At 43.2% G+C, this 20209-nt stretch overlaps 1 protein-coding gene and 1 long non-coding RNA gene across 8 annotated transcripts in view; one reads left to right on the forward strand and one right to left on the reverse strand.

Annotated features, from left to right (window-relative positions):
* The window catches only part of BCL2L13 (BCL2 like 13), an 82938-nt gene extending 65802 nt beyond the window's left edge, over positions 1 to 17136 (reverse strand). The window contains exons 1-4 of one of the 6 annotated variants that reach the window (XM_084634136.1): positions 16580 to 16687; positions 15296 to 15463; positions 12390 to 12564; positions 5209 to 5402 (exon numbers count right to left, since the gene is read on the reverse strand). In XM_084634136.1, the coding sequence (XP_084490262.1) occupies positions 5209 to 5329 (121 nt within the window). In that variant the 5' untranslated portion in view covers positions 5330 to 5402; positions 12390 to 12564; positions 15296 to 15463; positions 16580 to 16687. The other 5 variants (XM_084634137.1, XM_084634138.1, XM_084634139.1 and 2 more) reach the window with 5 other exon arrangements.
* On the forward strand, positions 16623 to 20126 carry LOC311523815. 2 transcript variants are annotated; one of them, XR_014712428.1, is made up of 3 exons: positions 16623 to 16711; positions 18000 to 18549; positions 19520 to 20126. It is a non-coding gene; the product is annotated as an uncharacterized lncRNA (long non-coding RNA). The 2 variants fall into 2 exon arrangements; XR_014712429.1 differs by having other exon boundaries at positions 16647 to 16711; positions 17223 to 18549.
* The last annotated feature ends 83 nt before the right edge of the window (positions 20127 to 20209 follow it).

Consider the following 20209-nt stretch of genomic DNA (forward strand, 5'->3'; position numbering starts at 1 on the left):
CTGTCCTTTGACAGAGCAGGAGATGAAATTACACTGACACCCAAGTACAAACAGATAATTTTTTTGGTTTTAATAAACTAATTGTACAGATTGAAGTATGAACTTAGTGCCACAGAGATATTCGCAATTTTCAAAAATACTTTGACACTACATCCTTCATTTCTCTACTTTTTGCAAATCCTGATAGATAACCTCCGTAATTCTGATTCAGTACTTGTGTATTTCTATATGCTAGTTAAAGGAAAAAAAGTTTTAAGGATTTCCCTCCCCTAGTAACTTGATTTGAATATGTGCTGAAATACAAGAGCTACTAGCATGAGAGACATTAAAAATGGGCAATCCTGAATCATGACAAAGAATTTAACAAAAATACTGGCTGGCCAATTGCAGTCCATGTTCTCAGTTCTTGTGAATGCAGGTCAAACTGTATTAAGGATAGACAAATGTCAGACAATATTCAGAGAGTACTTGGAATCATCCATAATTGCAGATTTAAACAAGATCCAATTCCTTTGTTATCACTTGATGCAGAGAAAACTTTTGATGGAGTGAAACTTTCTGTTTCAAGTCTAGCCCCAAAGGGACATTACTGGCCCGCAGTTCCTTACATGGATAACTGTTCTTTACACCAGCCCCAAGGCAGCTGCACAAGATAATGGGGTTAAATCTCCCACTTGAATTACACAGAGGAACAACTAGGCCGGGTTGTGCATTGTCTCCTTTACCACTGGCCATGGAGCCTTCTGCACAGAGGATAAGGAACAATGACTACCACAGGAATAAAACTGACAGGAACACATCAGAAAGTAGCTTTATATACAGATGATGTAGCATTTTTATCTAAACAAAATATGACCCTAAAATTAGTATCTGAACAAATCCATGACTTTGGGAAAGCATCTGGATTTAAAGTAAATTATGCTAAATCAAATGCTAACTATAAATCTGCCAGACTCTGAGAAGTCATTCCTCCAGAAGTCATTTGGGTGCAAATGGGCAACAAATTCTATAAAATACCTGGGAACTCAAATCTCAAACAACCTAGAAGAGCTCTATGATGTAAATGTCAAATCACTACTTCAGAAAATAAAGATTTGGAGAGGTGGGGAAGAATGCAATTTCTTGATTGGGAAGAAAAGCCACAGTCAAAATAAATATTTTGCCAAGGATATCTTTCTTGTTTCAGAATCTTTCTGTAATCATTCCAGACTAAAACCCTAGCAGGAACACACAGAGGATGTTAGAATTTATACAGAATAAGAAAAGACCAAGGGTGCAAATACTTTGTACAGACCCATTAAAAAGAGTTGACTGACTAGCTGTTCAAAATATTCTATGGTACTATCAAGCCAGCCAGCTCAAAGTAGTAGTAGACTGACGGGAGATTTAACCCAGCCAAACACTGGGTCTTTATTCAACAAGAAAACTGTGTCTGTGCAACATTGCTAGGATACCATGGATTAATAAAAAATATCACACCCTCCAGAAATTACCTCACATTCTTTAGTAAAGGATAATCTATAGGTTTGGGATAGAACTACAGATGAGAAATTATTTTTCCTCCTCCTCCAATGTCATGCATTGTAAAAAATCCAGATCTTAACCAAATTAATGAACCAGAGAGCTTTAAAAACTGGGAGAGCCATGGAATACAAATGGTTGGTCAGCTAGTCAAGAAAAACTTTTCTAATTTATTTAGAGATTAAAACTAACTTTAACCTGCCCACTCTCCATACCAGTGCTTTCAAGTTAGGCATTGTTTCTCAGCTTTCTAGAAAAACTGTTTTATACAGAAAACTAACTTTAATAGAAGCAGTGAAGTCTAGTCAATTAGGAAACAAAAACGTAACTAACTAATATCAATTTTTACAGACAACTTTCTGCACAAAAAAAAATGTCTACAGACGACATGATGGGAAAAGGATCTGGACAGACAAATTACTCCAGAAGAATGGGTTCTGATCTGGAAAAGAGGACCAGAAACCTCAGTCTGTGGCACAATAAAAGAAAATGTCTAAGATACTGCCTTAATGGTACCTCATACCAGTGAGGGTAAAAAAATATACTGTATATAGATTGAATGGGGATAAACGTTGGAGAAACTGTGGTGAAAGAGGAGATTTTATGTATATATGGTGCACATGTCCAGTCATTAGAGAGTACTGAGATGCAATTCATAACCAAACACTTCAGGTTGTGGGATATTTCTTACTAAATGATCCTTTGGTAATCCTGCTGTGGCTTTCTAATGGAAATGGTCACACAAAAGGAAATCAATCTCATCTGCTAATAGCTGCTATGCTACTGATTGCCTCTCACTGGAAAAAGAAAAAAGTCCAACTCTAACAGAATAGTTCAAAATAACGTGAGAGAGAGTTATTATGGAAAAATTAATGAACCAATTACATACCCAGCAAAAGAAACAGAGACTAGATATTTAAATATTTGGTTACCATTTACTGAAAAAAGTCAAAGTACATTCACGTGCAAGAAACTCCAGCGTGTCCAATTTTTTTGAATATTAATATTTGATATTTCTGGTCTGCTAAATGTGTGTAATCAGAGATTTCACTTTAAAAAAAATCAACCTGTCATAGACGATGTAATGATACTCAGTGTAATATAAAAAGAACTGATGAGATGAGCTGTAGCTCACGAAAGCTTATGCTCAAATAAATTGGTTAGTCTCTAAGGTGCCACAAGTACTCCTTTTCTTTTTGCGAATACAGACTAACACAGCTGCTACTCTGAACCTGTCACTCTAATATAGTAACACCCTGTCAAATCTGATGACTACAGTTTTACATAATTTCTCTTTAAACAAATGCTCACTATTGTAATGATTATTATTTTGTTTCTGATATTTACATGGCAAGGATTTGTAAACCTGTTAATACTTCCTAAATAAATAACTAGTAAAAAAGGGGACAACCCACCAAAACATATGAGATATTTACACATAATTTATGGTTATATGTTGAATGTTTGGCACTAAAGAATAAGGGAAGACACAGTAATTGGCCTATGCTATTTATAATCTACATTAGAGGAGTACACTGTTCAAGCACTGCTTATTTCCCCTATTCCTTCCTCTTCCCCAAATGGTAGGTTAACAGTGAAAGTCTTTGTGGAAGAATTATTTTAAAAAATAAGGTATCTGAAGGAAGAGAGCGTAGCCCTTTAATACACAAGTGGGGAGAATGATCCAAATACTAGTATTAGAGGTAAATAGTCTCCCTGCATTATTTGCTATAACTTCTGTTGTCTTGCTATACAGTTCAGAACAGTTCTACTTACCAGAAAAGAACAAAATACAATTTAAAAAACATAATTCAGTTCCATAATGATGTCAGATTGTTAACCCTGAAAACTAAAATTATATCCACAAAGCAAGAGAAATAGTCTATGGCAGTCGTGGCTTCCTTTAGACTGCACCCACTTCCAGTATGCCTAAGATCTGCTCTGGAGGAACTGTGTCCATGATCCATGCAATGCTTGACTTCTCTAACCTGGTCTACACTAGCATTTTGCTGGAAGTATCCCACCACCGTACTACTGGTGACTGCAGCTACAGCAGAAGCACTAAGATAAACAGGGCACAAGTGTGTATACCACAGTGTTGTCTAAACCCACTGCAAGCAAGGCTAGAATTAAGACAGTGATTTTAAAAAGTCTGATACCTGTTTAACCCAGCCCCAGTGGATAAAGCATGAGTGGGAGATTGCCCAAAAAATGCGACTGCAGAAAAAGCCTCAGGAGCGGCAACAAGCATGACATCAAGAATATATCTTCTGAGGAATCATAGAATATCAGGGTTGGAAGGGACCTCAGGAGGTCATCTAGTCCAACCCCCTGCTCAAAGCAGGACCAATCCCCAACTAAATAGGGACCTGACCTTAAAAACTTCTAAGGAAGGAGATTCCACCACCTCCCTAAGTAACGCATTCCAGTGTTTCACCACCCTCCTAGTGAAAAACTTTTTCCTAATATCCAATCTAAACCTCCCCCACCACAACTTGAGAACATTACTCTTTGTTCTGTCATCTGCTACCACTGAGAACAGTCTAGATCCATCGTCTTTGGAACCCCCTTTCAGGTAGTTGAAAGCAGCTATCAGATCCCCCCTCATTCTTCTCTTCCGCAGACTAAACAATCCCAGTTCCCTCAGCCTCTCCTCATAAATTATGTGTTCCAATCCCCTAATCATTTTTGTTGCCCTCCGCTAGACGTTTTCCAATTTTTTCACATCCTTCTTGTAGTGTGGGGCCCAAAACTGGACACAGTACTCCAGATGAGGCCTCACCAATGTCGAATAGAGGGGAACGATCATGTCCCTGCTGGCAATGCTCCTACTTTTACATCCCAAAATGCCATTGGCCTTCTTGGCAACAAGGGCACACTGTTGACTCATATCCAGCTTCTCATCCACTGTAACCCCTAGGTCCTTTTATGCAGAACTGCTGCCTAGCCATTCGGTCCCTAGTCTGTAGCGGTGCATGGGATTCTTCCGCCCTAAGTGCAGGACTCTGCACTTGTCCTTGTTGAACCTCATCAGATTTCTTTTTGGCCCAATCCTCTAATTTGTCTAGGTCCCTCTGTACCCTATCCCTACCCTCCAGCGTATCTACCTCTCTTCCCAGTTTAGTGTCATCTGCAAACTTGCTGAGGGTGCAATCCACACCATCCTCCAGATCATTTATGAAGATATTGAACAAAACCGGCCCAGGACCGACCCTTGGGGCACTCCACTTGATACCGGCTGCCAATTAGACATGGAGCCATTGATCACTACCTGTTGAGCCCGACAGTCTAGCTAACTTTCTATCCACTTTATAGTCCATTCATCCAACCCATACTTCTTTAACTTGCTGGCAAGAATACTGTGTCAAAAGAGACCGTGTCAAAAGCTTTGCTAACGTCAAGGAACAATACTGAGTTATACTGAGACCACCTATGTGGTTCATATATGACAAACAACAATGTGATAATAAATTTTAGTCACTATGGACTCAGCTGAAATTAAACCAGTGAACTAGATGTGAACTGCTTTGTTTCTATCTCCAGGTCTTCATGTTATTTTAAAAATGAACATATCAGGTGAGATACACATGTCTAGCTGCCGCTTTTTGCACTTTTTACATACATACAAGACAGATTTCTCAATTCTACAGTTAATTGATAAAGCAACCACACATGTAAATACGTTACCTGGAGACGAGGGAGGATGTTGCTCTTGTGGCTTCTCCTGTGACAAGAGCCCCAGGTAGCTGAGAACAACATATTTTGTTTCATAGTGAAATCCTACAGGCACAGCAGTAGAGGACGCCATTGGATTGACTTGCAATGCTCCACAGGGTTAATGGTGCGCGTAGTTTTTCTTCTGGCTAAGAGGGTAAGACAGACTGAAAGAGAGAAGATTAATTTTTTTTGTAAGGAAGAGCAGAAATCCATACTCCCTATTACAGTAAGAGCAATCACACCCCAAGATTCTGCTGAAGACTCTTAAGAGTTTCCATCTCAATACCCTATGGCGAATTTATAAACTGCTGTTTCCATTTGCTTTAGGGTGAAGCTTTGCCTAACAACGCCTCAGTCCAAGACAACTTTTCTTTCCTTTCTTTTCCACTCCAGTATCATCCAAAAATATATGGCTCGATTAAAATGGAAAAGGGGATGGTGGGCACTCTCTTACATGCCTCAGACTGGAGAAACTTTTGTTTATAAAGGAAGACAGTTAACTGGAAAACTAGGCTTAACAGAGTTAAAAACATGTTTGTTTCTACACATACATGAATTCACCTCACATTTTTGTGGCTTTCTAATCACTTGCCATACAAAGTAGGAAATCGCAAATTTCCTATTTTCATAAATGTTCTTCTCTTCCCCTGTTGCTGCGTGACAGACCAGCATAAACAGAGAAAACTGATTATAGTGGAACTGCAAATCTGGGAACCTACAAAGTGCTGTTAAGTGCAGAAAAACTACCAGAAAGATTTTTCTCTCTAATCTCTCATTTATAGTAATCTTTGTTTATGCTTTTAACAATAGGTAAGTTTTCAAATTGTGGTTTTTAAGCCAACAGTATTGTGACGCAGCAGGGAGGGGGGAAGTGCCAACCTGATAGCAGATGTGCTGTCCCGGAGAGGGGGCCCTGAACTTCCCCAGGTCACTGGTCAGAGTGACCCCGCTCAGTTCAGTCTCGAAGGGGGGAGAGATGTGATGCAGCAGGGAGGGGGGAGTGTTGACTTGGGAATGTGGCAGGGGAGTTTCAATGGGAGATCTGAGAGCCTGTAACCTGAGCCAGTAGTGGGAGGTAACACCTCTGCCCAGGAATGTGAACAGAGGCTGCAGGAGAGAGCCCGCCAAGGGGGGGGTTTAGTTTCAGTTTGGTGCTGGGTGGTGGAACGCAGGGAACCCCAGGGCTGGGGTCTAAGTTCCCTGCTCCCCCAGAAGGACTTGACTGAGGGGTCCTGGTTGTACCCACAAGCTCTGCTTTAGACTGTGTTCCTGTTGTCCAATAAACCTTTTGTTTTACTGGCTGGCTGAGAGTCTCAGTGAATCCCACGAAGAAGGATGCAGGGCCTGGACTCCCCCACACTCTGTGACAAGTATACCTCTAAATTTAAAACTGTATAGTTTGCTACTGCTTAGTTAGGGCCTTTACATAGGGTCTGAGAAGTTTACTTGCCAGTAATTAATAAGATAGTTTCACTTTGCTGTCTTGTCTCACACATTAGTTAGAAACTGACAGAACCTTGGCCTGTTTCACTGCTGCCTGTAGTGCAACCATGAAGTTCACCGGATTTGTGAATTTCATGTTGCAGCTGCAATGTTCCCTTTCGATACAATATCAGGAAACTGTGGGGGAGTAAGGGTGGAGAGAGAGAGAGCTCTCCTCTCCCCAATCCTTACTTTCCAGAGAACAGCTGAATTTTTTGTTGTTTCTGCTGCTTCTCATAAGATTCCAGCACTGGTGCTGCTCACACCTTACTGCACAATTGAACTGACAGTGGTCATCTCTCATTCACTTTAGTGTTCCAACAGCAACACCACATGGTTAACAGAGGAAAGGAATTCCACATCCTTTACAGATGTCTCCCTCTGCAGGTGTGAGGGTATCTCCCTGACTAGCAGCAGGTTATGAGACTGAATTTCTCAGCCAGGCGCTGTCCCTTGATGAAACAGAGATCCAAATATCTTCAATATAAACATCTGGCTGATCAACTTTTCCATTCCGACTACTTTTATGTATTTCACTTTATAAATGTTCAAATGAGAGAAAAATGAAAAAACGTACGGTCAAGAGAGCTAAAGTATGACAGCTGAGAAAGAGTAGCAAAGAAAAAATAACCAGATCTCAAATGGAAATCACAGAAAAGAAAAGGCAGATTTTAAAAAGTTTTAGACTATTAGTGTCTATTTACTTAATTAAAACAAAGTGTGGATAACTATTTCCAATGGGAATCTAGTCAAGCACAAGGAAGACAACCACAATGGTCAGAGAATTCAAGATCAATTTTAAAGTTTAAAAGCTCTCAATTGCTTCAAATAGTTATTTCCAAACTATAAGTAGTGCATGTTTTGCCGCTAGAGTGGACATCTAATGATGAAGCTGACAGTACACTCCAAAGATGATGGAGGCTACAGAAACAGCTATTTGATGGGTTCTGAATAGTTCTATCACTGTCAGGACTAGTGACAATTACCTTTAGCTAAAAAACAGCACCAAATGTAATGGTATAAATCTGGTTAGATTTATAGTAATGAAATATTGTGAAAAACAGAGCACTACTTTAGGAGCCTTTTAGGCCATTCCTACTGTTTAAATTTCAGAATGTCTTGTGATCAGTATGGACAATGCATTACAAGGCCCTAAGTACAATCCGTCCAGCAAACGATGCCTTTAAAAGAAAAAATCTCATTTGGACACAAAAGGAGACATTAGAAGTAACTTCTAAACCTTCTTATTATTGCAAAGGCATTCAAATAGCTCGCTGGAGCAACCAAATTGTGGAAGAGAAGCAAAAAAAAGTTACACTGCTATAGAGCTGTTTTGAGGTGATATGGAAAGGATAATGAACTTGTCAATAAAAGGTGCAAAAGGAAGAGAGTCAGTGGGGAAGCAGTTAAACCATTCCTTTTGATCTTTAATACTTTCAAACTCATTTAGTAGTAAAAGCAGTGTGGAGATCACTTTCATTTAGACTATACTCCGGGAAGCCCTGCCTCTTCTTGCTTATTTCAGAATGCCTGGAATATTCCCCATGGTTGGCTCCTCTGCTGCAGATATGACTGCAGCTGCAATTCATACACAAGACTAATGGCGAGATACTTCTGAATAATGGCATCTCTTGCCTCACATTAATCATCTTACATTCATATACCACCTTTCATCCCCAAGTGCTTTATAGACAACACTGTAAACAATGCTACATCCAGCACTAACAGTTTCTGGGGTGGAACAGCAGCTGTTACACAACAACATTACTACACATTATGGGAAGAAAAGCACCACAGCTAATTAAAACTTCAAAGGAAATTTAGGTAGACAGAGCATACTTGCATGAGATGGGTTAAACCTTTTGTTCAATACTGTTTCACAGAACATCCCAGATTCCCACCATTTCCTGCAGCACTTACATGGTTCCTTGGAGGTCTTTGGTATGGAAACTGAACTGCGCAGGATTGTGATTATCTTACACAAGCTGAAAAAATGTCAAATGGTATCTCGAGGAATCCAAGCACTGTACTATATATCATCTAAGAACAATTTTTAACAGAGAATGAGGCACTATCCTTAGATGAGATATCTGAGCCAGTATAGAAAGGAAGAGAGCACACCAATACACAAAGAATGGGACTCCACGGTGGTACAGGGATCCTCATACAACACTTAAGCCTAATTCAAGAGAATGTCAGTACATGCTCAGCATCTCTGAAAAATCAAGTCATGGGCTGTTTGGAAAAAGAGGTTAAAATGTTTCCCTGGGGAGAGGATGAAAGAAAGAACAAGCCACATATAAAAGATGTTGGGAGCTCCAACACTACAGAGATGACAGCATAAGAACCTGTATAGACGAACGAACAGTAAGAGTCCTCAGCTTTGCTGAAAAAACATCAGTGACAAACTTCAGAATCCAAGAGGTGGCACTTCAGTTATTGGTTTTTGCGGAAGAAGGGCCTACAATACAATAATGTGATTACTCATTGATCATAGGTTTCAGAGTAACAGCTGTGTTAGTCTGTATTTGCAAAAAGAAAAGGAGTACTTGTGGCACCTTAGAGACGAACCAATTTATTTGAGCATAAGCTTTCGTGAGCTACAGATCACTTCATCGGATGTATACTGTGGAAAATACAGAAGATGTTTTTATACACACAGACCATGAAAAAATGGGTGTTTATCACTACAAAAGGTTCTCTCTCCCCCCACCCCACTCTCCTGCTGGTAATAGCTTATCTAAAGTGATCACTCTCCTTACAATGTGTATGATAATCAAGGTGGGCCATTTCCAGCACAAATCCAGGGTTTAACAAGAACGTCTGAGGAACAGTGGGGGGGAGGAATAAACAAGGGGAAATAGGCTTGAATAGAGACTGGGAATGGTTGATTCATTTTAAAAAGTAACCTATTTCCCCTTGTTTATTCCTCCCCCCCACTGTTCCTCAGACGTTCTTGTTAAACCCTGGATTTGTGCTGGAAATGGCCCACCTTGATTATCATACACATTGTAAGGAGAGGTTTCAGAGTAACAGCCGTGTTAGTCTGTATTCGCAAAAAGAAAAGGAGTACTTGTGGCACCTTAGAGACTAACCAATTTATTTGAGCATAAGCTTTTGTGAGCTACAGCTCACTTCATCAGATGCATATCGTGGAAACTGCAGCAGACTTTATATATACACAGAGAATATGAACCAATACCTCCTCCCACCCCACTGTCCTGCTGGTAATAGCTTATCTAAAGTGATCATCAGGTGGGCCATTTCCAGCACAAATCCAGGTTTTCTCACCCTCCACCCCCCCCCCCACAAATTCACTCTCCTGCTGGTGATAGCCCATCCAAAGTGACAACTCTTTACACAATGTGCATGACAATCAAGTTGGGCTATTTCCTGCACAAATCCAGGTTTTCTCACATCCCCCCCACCCCCATACAAACTCACTCTCCTGCTGGTAATAGCTCATCCAAACATTCCTCCCCCCCCCCCCAGATATTCTGGTTTAACTTGGATTTAAACTTGAAGAGTGGTCAGTTTGGATGAGCTATTACCAGCAGGAGAGTGAGTTTGTGTGTGTATGGGGGTGGGGGGGATGTGAGAAAACCTGGATTTGTGCAGGAAATAGCCCAACTTGATTGTCATGCACATTGTGTAAAGAGTTGTCACTTTGGATGGGCTATCACCAGCAGGAGAGTGAATTTGTGGGGGGGAGTGGAGGGTGAGAAAACCTGGATTTGTGCTGGAAATGGCCCACCTGATGATCACTTTAGATAAGCTATTACCAGCAGGACAGTGGGGTGGGAGGAGGTATTGGTTCATATTCTCTGTGTATATATAAAGTCTGCTGCAGTTTCCACGATATGCATCTGATGAAGTGAGCTGTAGCTCACGAAAGCTTATGCTCTAATAAATTGGTTAGTCTCTAAGGTGCCACAAGTACTCCTTTTCTTATTGTAAGGAGAGTGATCACTTTAGATAAGCTATTACCAACAGGAGAGTGGGTTTGGGGGGACAGAAAACCTTTTGTAGTGATAAACACCCATTTTTTCATGGTGTGTGTGTGTGTATAAAAATATCTTCGGTATTTTCCAGAGTATGCATCCGATAAAGTGAGCTGTAGCTCACGAAAGCTTATGCTCAAATAAATTGGTTAGTCTCTAAGGTGCCACAAGTACTCCTTTTCTTTTTTCATTGATCATAGTGGTTTATAGTTAAGATTTTTTTCAATTATGAATAGAAAATATTGATTCTTATACTGTGGGCTTCACAGAAGAGGCCAGATTTTAGAGTAAATTAAAAAGACAAGAGAAGTGGCAAGGCAAATCAGAGGAGGGATGGCATTCCATGTCTCAGGTAAAATGAAAAAGGAGCAAATACACTTATAAGTGAAGCAGACAAAATGTTCATCAAGGCTGGCATCATTTCTGGAGAAGAGAAAACAGTGCTCAATGTAAGATCCGAGGTCAAATAAGCAGAGATTAGTGTTACGAAGGGTCTTAAAAGAAAAGGCAAAAAAATTAAATGGATGCAATGGATTTAACACAAGAACAAGAGACTGATTACTCCTTATCAAAACAAAATGCAAGGGCTCATATTCATTATTGTGAATGGCTAACAATACTGTTACTTCACAAAACCCAATCCCCATTAAAAATCTCTATATTTAAGTTTGTGACCCATATTCCTCTCTCCCCACCCCCCATCAAGAAAAACCTCCATTATCTGTTTGACATGGGCTCAGCCATTCAACTAACCCGGGAACTGATGTGGTCAGCCAGACTGACATTTCCTCATGCAGTCTGCCGCATCTTAATCTGTTGCAGGGTCTTACATCAATTACATGGCGATAGACAAGCTACCAATGAATACATTGTTTACAATCCTCTGGTGAAGGGGCTTTCCTATGTTTTAGCCCTCGCCTATTAGATGGGATTTCAGTGCACATTCAGCTTTCCATTTGCCTTACTAAACTTACAGTCAACATGCAGCTGTATTGAACTACTGCATTAAAGTACACTCTACCAGATGTCACCAAGATTCACTGGGTATCCATTTAACTCTTATGGATCAGAGACCCACCTTATGCATTTATAGCTACACCAATAGAATACTACAGGTTTTTTATTGCAGGTTTATAAAGGATAATGGGAGAGGACTAGCCTTACCAGCAGTCTATTTAACACTCTAGAAATACACAGCCTCAAGTATAGCAGCTCTGTTATGTCTTGGGTTCACTGCATAGCTAACTCAAGTTATAACTCAAGTGTCTCCCCTAAAGTTGCTGGCCTACCAGGGGGTCTAGTTTACGGCCTGAGTAAGCACAGCTTGTCAGCTGCTAACACAATCACTCCAGGCTCTTCATGTATTTTTCTGCAGTGTGACCACTCTCACTCAAGCTAGGCTAACTTGAGTGATCGCTATAGTGATGACATAGCCTTAAAATTAAAATGGTTTTTAAAAGCAGCACACTTTTGAAATATTCCACAATTCTGGGCCCTCTCTCCAGCATAATACCTTGAAATAGTTATGAGTCTCAGTTCAGCCAGTTCACCCATTACACTTTACATCACACCTTAGGCCTGGGTTACACTGGGGAGGATCAATCTAAGTTACGCAACTTCAGCTACGTGAATAATATAGCTGAAGTCACCATACTTAGATCCACTCACCGCGGTGTCTTCACTGCGGTGAGTCGACAGCTGACGCTCCCCCAGCAACTCTGCCTGCACCTCTCGCTCCGGTGGAGTACTGGAGTCAACAGGAGAGCGCTCGGCAGTCGATTTATCGCGAATAGACTATACGTGATAAATCAACACCCACTGGATCGATCACTGCCCGTCGATCCTGCAGGTAATGTAGACAAGTCCTTAATCTAAGATGTTTTATTTACATAGCACTTTTTATTAAAAAACAACAGATCCCAAGGAGCTTCACTGGTCATAAACATATGAAGATCATTCCCCAAACTAGCAAAAGAAGAAAGTCAGTGAAATGCTCTACAAGTTCAGAGAAGCACTGCAAGACAATTTTAAACTGAAACTAAGAGTGGACTAGTGCAGCGGTTCTCAAGCTGGGGTCCGAGTGTACTCCAGGGGGTCCACCGGCCCCGCTGATCAACTCCTCCTCCTCCCTCCTGCACACCACAAGGGAAGAGGCAAAAAGAAAGAGGAGGGGGAGGGGTACAGCTGGAAGAAGTGAGGTGGGATGGGGCTTGGAGGAAGGGGTGGAGTGGGGGCGTAGTGGGGGCTGAGCATCCCCAGGGAAAATAAAAAGCCAGCTTGGGGATCCGCTACAAATTTTAAATAAAAATAGAGGACCTCAGGTTGCTAAAGTTTGAGAACCACTGGACTAGTGGATTGATTTAAATCAAGGTATTAAAATAATTATTTAAATCATCAAGTGGAAAAAGTTGATTTTAGTAATCAATTTTAATCAACTTTTCCATTTATATGCCAGTTATTTTCTAAAGCAGTGGTCCCCAAAAAACTTTTTACCTCATGCCCCCACTTACCGTTGTCCACACTCCGCCCCCCCCAGAGCCGGGACTGGGGCCACGGCTGGGGGCAGGAGAGGAACCTAGCCCGTGGCTGACAGCCCAGGCCCCTGGGCATGGGACCAGGGCCAGGAACAGAGCTGGGTGGTGCTCCCTCCCCCCGTGGTGGCTCACCTGGGCCCCAGCTGCGCCCCGCCAAACATTCCTCTGTGCACGCTCCACCGTTTGGGGACCTCTGTTCTACAGAAAGGTGCATTCTCACTGGTTGATGTAACTATTAAAACAGGTTTATTAACAACCAGAGCCTTTACACTACATCTGGTACATCTTTTTGCTACACTGAAGGGTACATTATAACTATATATATATATTGTTTAAGAAATTATATATCTTAATATTTTCAGATTCTTATTAATTGTACATTTTTAGTATGTTAGGAAATGGTTAAATATGTATTGCTTATTTACTACATAATTAACTTTTTGCTCATGATTTGTGTCAAGCTGCATTCAGGTCATAGCTGGAATTTAAATGCACAAAACAGCATATAAATTAATTTTTATTAACAAAACAACCTTATATGTTTTGGATACACAAATTTCTCTTCTCAGAACATGTTTCACATTTACAACTAAATAAGTTTAGGCCTTAACGTTTTTTTATTAAATACAGATTTCATTTTCAACAGGTTTATTTTTACACAGAAAAAATATATAATTTTAACAAAATCAAGAAATCCAATTTAAATCTTAAATGATTTTTTATATAGAAAAAACACCACTATTTTTCCACCGTGGTTTAACCTGGCAGTAATTGGTCTCCGAGAATGTCTCCATCTGCTAGAATTCCCCATAGCACCTGCTTTTGCAAGAGTTGGAAAATAACTACACACATCTTGAGGTATTGCCACTCTGGCCACATCTACACTATGTGTGCTATAGCAGCATAGCTAAGGTGCCATAGCTCCGTTGCAGTATCCCGTAGTGCAGATGCAGACTACGGCAACGGAAAGGGTTTTTCATGCTGTAGGAACTCCACCTTCCCAAGCAATGGTATCCTAGGTTGACAGAAGCATTCTTCCATTGACTTAGCTGCATCCATACCAGAGGTTCAGTTGGTAGAGCTATGGCACTCAGATGTGGACTTTTCACACCCTTTAACACCGTAGTTATGTCGACCTATGTTTTACGTGTAGATCAGGCCTAGGTGACACTAACTGGTTTTAGTAAATGGTCAAAAATTCATCAAAATTTAAACATTTCAGTTCCTACTGGAAATTAATCAATATTTCATCTGTTACTATTTCTCAAGTTGTTTGTAGTGGTATTGTAGTCATGTTGGTCCCAGAACAGGTAGGTGGGTGAGGTAATATCTTTTGATGGACCAACTTCTGTGAGTGAGAGAGACAAGCTTTGGAGCTACACGGAGCTCTTCTTCAAAGCTCAGTGTAGCTCAAAACCTCTTTCACCAACTGAAGCTGGTCCAATAAAAGATACTACCTCACCCACCTTGTCTCTGTTTCTCAAGTGACATTTAATGGATTGAAAAACAGTGAAAAGCTCTGTGGTAGTCATTTATTTGGGGTGTGGTTTTAGTTAACCTTAGAATGCGCATTTAATTACATTATCCCATAAACAAATGGTTTGATTTTTTTAAAAAAAGAACAATTAAATGACCTAATGAAGAGGTTCTCAACCTTTGGCAAACTTTGACCCTAAACCATGATGTTGATAAATCATTAAAACCCCAACTTTATTAGTTTTCATTCATTTTTAGTAGTTTGCAATGCCATTTAATTTCATGTTGCATAAATTAAAAATGATAGTTGAAATATAAGTTAACCAATTGGTATATTAGTTTAAAAACATTCACACAAGTATAGTCAGTGGGACAGCTGAGCAGACCTTTCAGAATAAAGATACTCTAGTGATAAGCGAGGTATAAATACCTCTATAGATAGAAAAATGGTAAGAGGCAAATCAAAGCAATAAGTCAGTCAGTAAGGTAGGAATGATGAAATGAACAGAAATCATATGCCCGTATGCTATATCAGCACATGCACTCCAATGTAGGCACATATACCTGTGCAGCCAAGTCACATCCTTCAGCCACCTGATCTATATGCCTCCAAATCATTTGCCATTCAGATCCTCCACACTCTTCCTTGTGTTTACATTTTAAACTTCCCTCAAGAGTTGTCCATTAGAGACAGTTAGATATTTGATATTTCAATACTCAAAGCACATTCACCTGCAAAAAACCCAACATACCTGTCCAATTTATTTGAACATTAACATTTGATCAACATACCTGGTTATTATATGTATGTACAGAGATTTCACTCAGTTTAGTGAGATCACTAGAAATGACATATTATGGGTGTTGTAAAGATGCTCACTCTATAATAGGGTAATCCCCAATTAAACAGAAAGAGTGGGTGTCTATATTCCTGTAACAACAATGAGGAATCCGGTGGCACCTTAAAGACTAAGGGATTAATCTGGGCATAAGCTTTCACAGGTAAAAAACCCACTTCTTCAGATGCATTGTTCACTTCTTCTGTACAATGCCTCTCTGAATAAAAGCTCACTGAGAAAACCATTGCTTTGTTTCTATTAATTACACGGCAAGGATTCCAGAACTCGTTAAAACTTACTAAATAAACAGTTAAAAAGAACTGCCCCTCACAGGGTTTCTGGCACGTCCCCCTCCAAACACCTGGGGTAGAGGCAGATGCCGCAGACAGGGCTGTAGACAAGCAGGACCCCGGGTCTGGCACGGCGTTTCCCCCTCTCCCGAAGGGAGGAACCAGTCAGCCACGCGGCCCTGGGCACCCCGTGCAGGCGCGGTCGAGCCGGGACTCGGGAGCTGCTCTCGGAAGAGCAGAGCGCGGGGCTCGGGAGCTGCCAGCCCAGGGCACGGCGGGGCCGCCAGCTGCAGCGCCAGCCGCATCACCTGTGGCACCCGCGCTGCTGGGCGGCCCGGGGCGGGGGCGCGGGCGCCGGCGGGGGGAGGGCACGTCCTTCAGCCACGGCGCCCCAAACCGTCACCCGCGCGCGGACACACCGCAGGGCGCAGCCCCCTCCGCACCGAGAGGCCAGGCAACCAGTGGGGGGGGAGGGGGAGGTGGTAGCTGGAGGGGGGCCTGTGGCGGGGCTCCTCCCGCCCCGTTACCGGTACTGACACCGCCCCCCCTCCCCGCGCTCGCCCCCTGTGAAAGTTCTCAAGGCACCGAGTCCGACCCCGGGGGAGGGGGTCGGGGCCTCGCGCGCCCGCGCGGAACCCCCACCCTCCTCGCCACGAGCCGCACGCGCGCGCGCGCCGAGGAGGAGAGTGAGGGGCGCGCGTAGAGTGCAGACCCCTTACCTGAGTCTCGCGAGGCGGCGGCAGCGGACGCGCGGCGCTGCCTCCAACCTGTGCGTGCGCGCGGCACTCGCAGCTGCCCTAAATTACAGACGCCGCCATGATGGAGAGGGGGGGGGAGCGAAAGGGCATCAGGTAACGTTACCGTGGTCACGTCACGCGGGAACTGCAAGGACGGTTCGCGTCGTGTGACCTCCACGCGGCGGCGATAGCAAACCCCCCTCGTCTCTAGCCAATGGGTAACTTCCGCCTCGGTACCTGTCATGGCGGCGGTGAGGGGCGCGTGAGGGTGAGATAGGCGTCCGCCTGACTCGCTGCCCCGTTGCAGCCGGGCTTCCCCCGCTCAACGCGTGACAGAAGCGCCCTCACGCCGGCCCAGGCTCCCTCACCCCGACCGCACGGTCCTGTACCCCGGTCCCACTGCCCCCGAGGGCACTCTCCTGGGGTCGTCCTGCCCCTGCGACTCTCTGGCCCATTGCCCTCGATGGGGATGGGCTTGTCCTGGGGCCCCCTGGCCCCATTGCCCCCAGTCCTCCTGGCCCCGTGTCCCTCTGACCCAACTGCCCCATGGAGCTGGGCTGGGATCATCTGTCCCTGTGTCCTCCTGTCTCATTAATATTTCCAGTATTTTAAATCTTTCTCTCAGCTCCAAAGTCCAGAACAAAAAAACCACACCAACTCCACCTCACCAAACCTGCTCTCCCACCCAACTAAAATATATGCGCCCCCAAGAAAACTAAGCGTCCCTACTGACTGTGCCAAAAATCGTCACCCAGCTGAGCAAATAATTCACCAGGATACAGCAAAAAAGACATTGCATTGCAATACAGGGGTTTTGGCTATTATTTTTATTATTATTTGTTAAGCAGCAACTGCTTGGTCTATGTTGAGTAGAAAGGCACTGCTCCAAGAAGCAGTATTCAATAACTCTCCCAAATGTAACACATGCTACAAATGCCTAAGGGTGACCTGTGAACATTCCACAAGCTGATCGCTTGGAGACAACTGACACTGTCCCCAAATACCACAGTAGTAGTCAGCCCTACCCAATAAACTTAGGCCTGGTCTACACTACAAACATAGGTTTACATAAGCTGCGTTAAATCAATCTAATAATGTATGTGTCCACACTACCGAGTCCCTCCCGTCAACCTAAGAAGCCTGTAAAGTCGACTTCTATACTTCACCTCTGCGAGAGGTGTAGTGCTTGATTCGACATCCATGGGTCAACATGGGGATAGTGTAGACACTGCGTTGTGTAATTCGAATGAATTGGCCTCCGGGAGGTGTCCCACAGTGCTCCATTGTGACCACTCTGGAGAGCACTTTCAACTCCATTGCACATCAGCCAGGTACACAGGAAACAGACACTTCACTGTTAAAGCCCCAGGAACTTTTGAATTTTCATTTCCTGTTTGATCAGCATGGAGAGCTCACCAGCACAACTAATCATGGAGACTCAAGACCGCAAACACACTCCAGCATGGAGTACTCACGAGGTGGTGGATCTTATTGCTGTCTGGGGAGAAGAGTCTGTGCAGGCAGAGCTCCAGTCCAGCAGAAGAAATGCTGACATCTATGCCAAGATTGTTCAGGGTATGGGGGAGAAGGGCTACACAAGGAACACGCAGCAGTGCCACTTGAAAATGAAGAAGTGTACCAGAAGACAAGGGAGGCAAACAGTTGTTCTGGTTCTGCCCCACAGACATGCCACTTTTATGAGGAGCTGCATGTGATTCTCAACGGCAGCCACACAACTACCCCAAAACGCTCAGTGGATACCTTCCAGGAGTCCTGGGTGACTTCGAGCAACAATGAGGAGGACATTGTTGACAAGGCAGAGGAGGAGAATGTAAGGTAGGCAAGTGGAAGATCCATTCTCCCTGCCAGCCAAGAACTGTTTTTAACCCTGGAGCCCATCCCTTCACAGGACCAATTGGCGGCGGAGCATGATGCCGGGGAAGGCTCCTCTGGTGAGTACACATTTCCAATCAAACTGTAGGGGTTACGTGCTATTATTTTTATGTTTAATCTGAACAAAAAAATAGGTGTAGTGGGTATTGGTGGCCACTCCAGCTATGCAGAGGGTGCTCTCCAAAAAAGACTATTTATGTACATGGGGATGGCGTGGGAATCCTCCATGGAGATCGCTAGGAAACTTTCATGGAGGTACTCTGCAATCCTTTACAGAAGGTTTTTGGGAAGGACTGCCTTATTTTGTCCCCCATGGTAGAACACTTTCCCGTTCCACTCCAGTATTAACTCTGCTGGCATCATTGCAGCATAAGGACCAGGTCTGTATCCAGACACTTGCAGCATCTGCTCCCTTGCAGCCTCTGTTACCCTCAGGAGAGTGATATCGCATAGGGTCACCAAGGAGAGATGAGGGGAAGTTTTCAATGCTAGCCCTTAAACCGCAAACAATTCAACAAGTAATCCACCCACCGTTTGGTGAAATATGGGTCACACAACCATGCTTTCCCAAAGGTGCCATGGTTGGAAGGGATCACCATGTATTGCAAGCAGCACTGGAAAAAAAGTGGGGAGGGGCTTCCTATTTGTCTCCCTTCGCACTCCCCCAACACTGTGCAGTGCCGCTTTTGTAACAAACTATTTGGGGGAACTATTTGTAACAAACTATTTGTAACAAACTATCCAGGTTGCCAGGGGAAAGGGGACTTTTCTCAAGTTCCAACCTGTGATCCCAAGAATGTCTTCACAAAAGCAACAGCACAAGACCTCTTGCCCATGCCTCGTGGCCTTACTCACCATGGCTGGAGCAGCAAACCAACTCTTGCAATAGCCAGCAGTTGTGATTACATTGTGGCTTTCAGTGAAGTGTATTGAGGGGTGGTTCTTTTTTTATTAAAAAAAAAATTAACCTTGCACCAGAAACAGTGTATGCGCTGTTAATGCTACCCTTGTGCTTTGCATTCCTTGCAGCTGAAACCTTGTCCACCAATGCATCCTCCACACTGGGACAGAGACTTTCCCAGATTAGAAGGCAGAAAAAGAAGACTCGGGAGGACAAGTTCAATGAGTTAATGCGTGCCTCCAAGAGTGACAAGACGGAGCTCAGAGCATGGAGGATTATACTGTCTGAGAACCTGGACATGGACAGGGAGGACAGGAGAGCATGCAGGGAACAAGAGCGTGCCACATAGGAAGAGATGCTGCGGATTATGAAGGAACAATCAGACATGTTGAGGCATCTGGTTGAGGTTCAAGAAAGGCAGCTGGATGCGAGAGTCCCTCTGCAGCCTATGCTGAACCTGCTGCCATCATCACCCAGTTCTACATCCTCCTCTCCCAAACGTCCTATAAGGCGGGAGGGAAGTTCGGTATCCCTTGCACTCAACACCAGGGGAGGGTACAAGGACCAGAAAGCACGCATTCCCACACCTTTGATTGTTATTGCAGTTCATCTATAAGCAAGCTTTCCTTGTTTCTCCCCCCCACCCCTCGCCAGTGTTACCAGCCCTTTTGCCTCAGAATATCTTACTTTTCTTTGCTGTCTCTGTGTGTTTGTGTGCATAATAAAACTTAATGGATTGAGGAGAAAAGGCTCTTTATTCATTCAACACACGGTGGTTGGTGGGGGTGGAGTTTACAGGGGAGAAAATGCAATAGAGG

The sequence above is a fragment of the Lepidochelys olivacea genome (genome assembly GCF_965140295.1).
Source record: "Lepidochelys olivacea isolate rLepOli2 genome assembly, chromosome: 1".
Lineage (NCBI taxonomy): Eukaryota > Metazoa > Chordata > Testudines > Cheloniidae > Lepidochelys > Lepidochelys olivacea.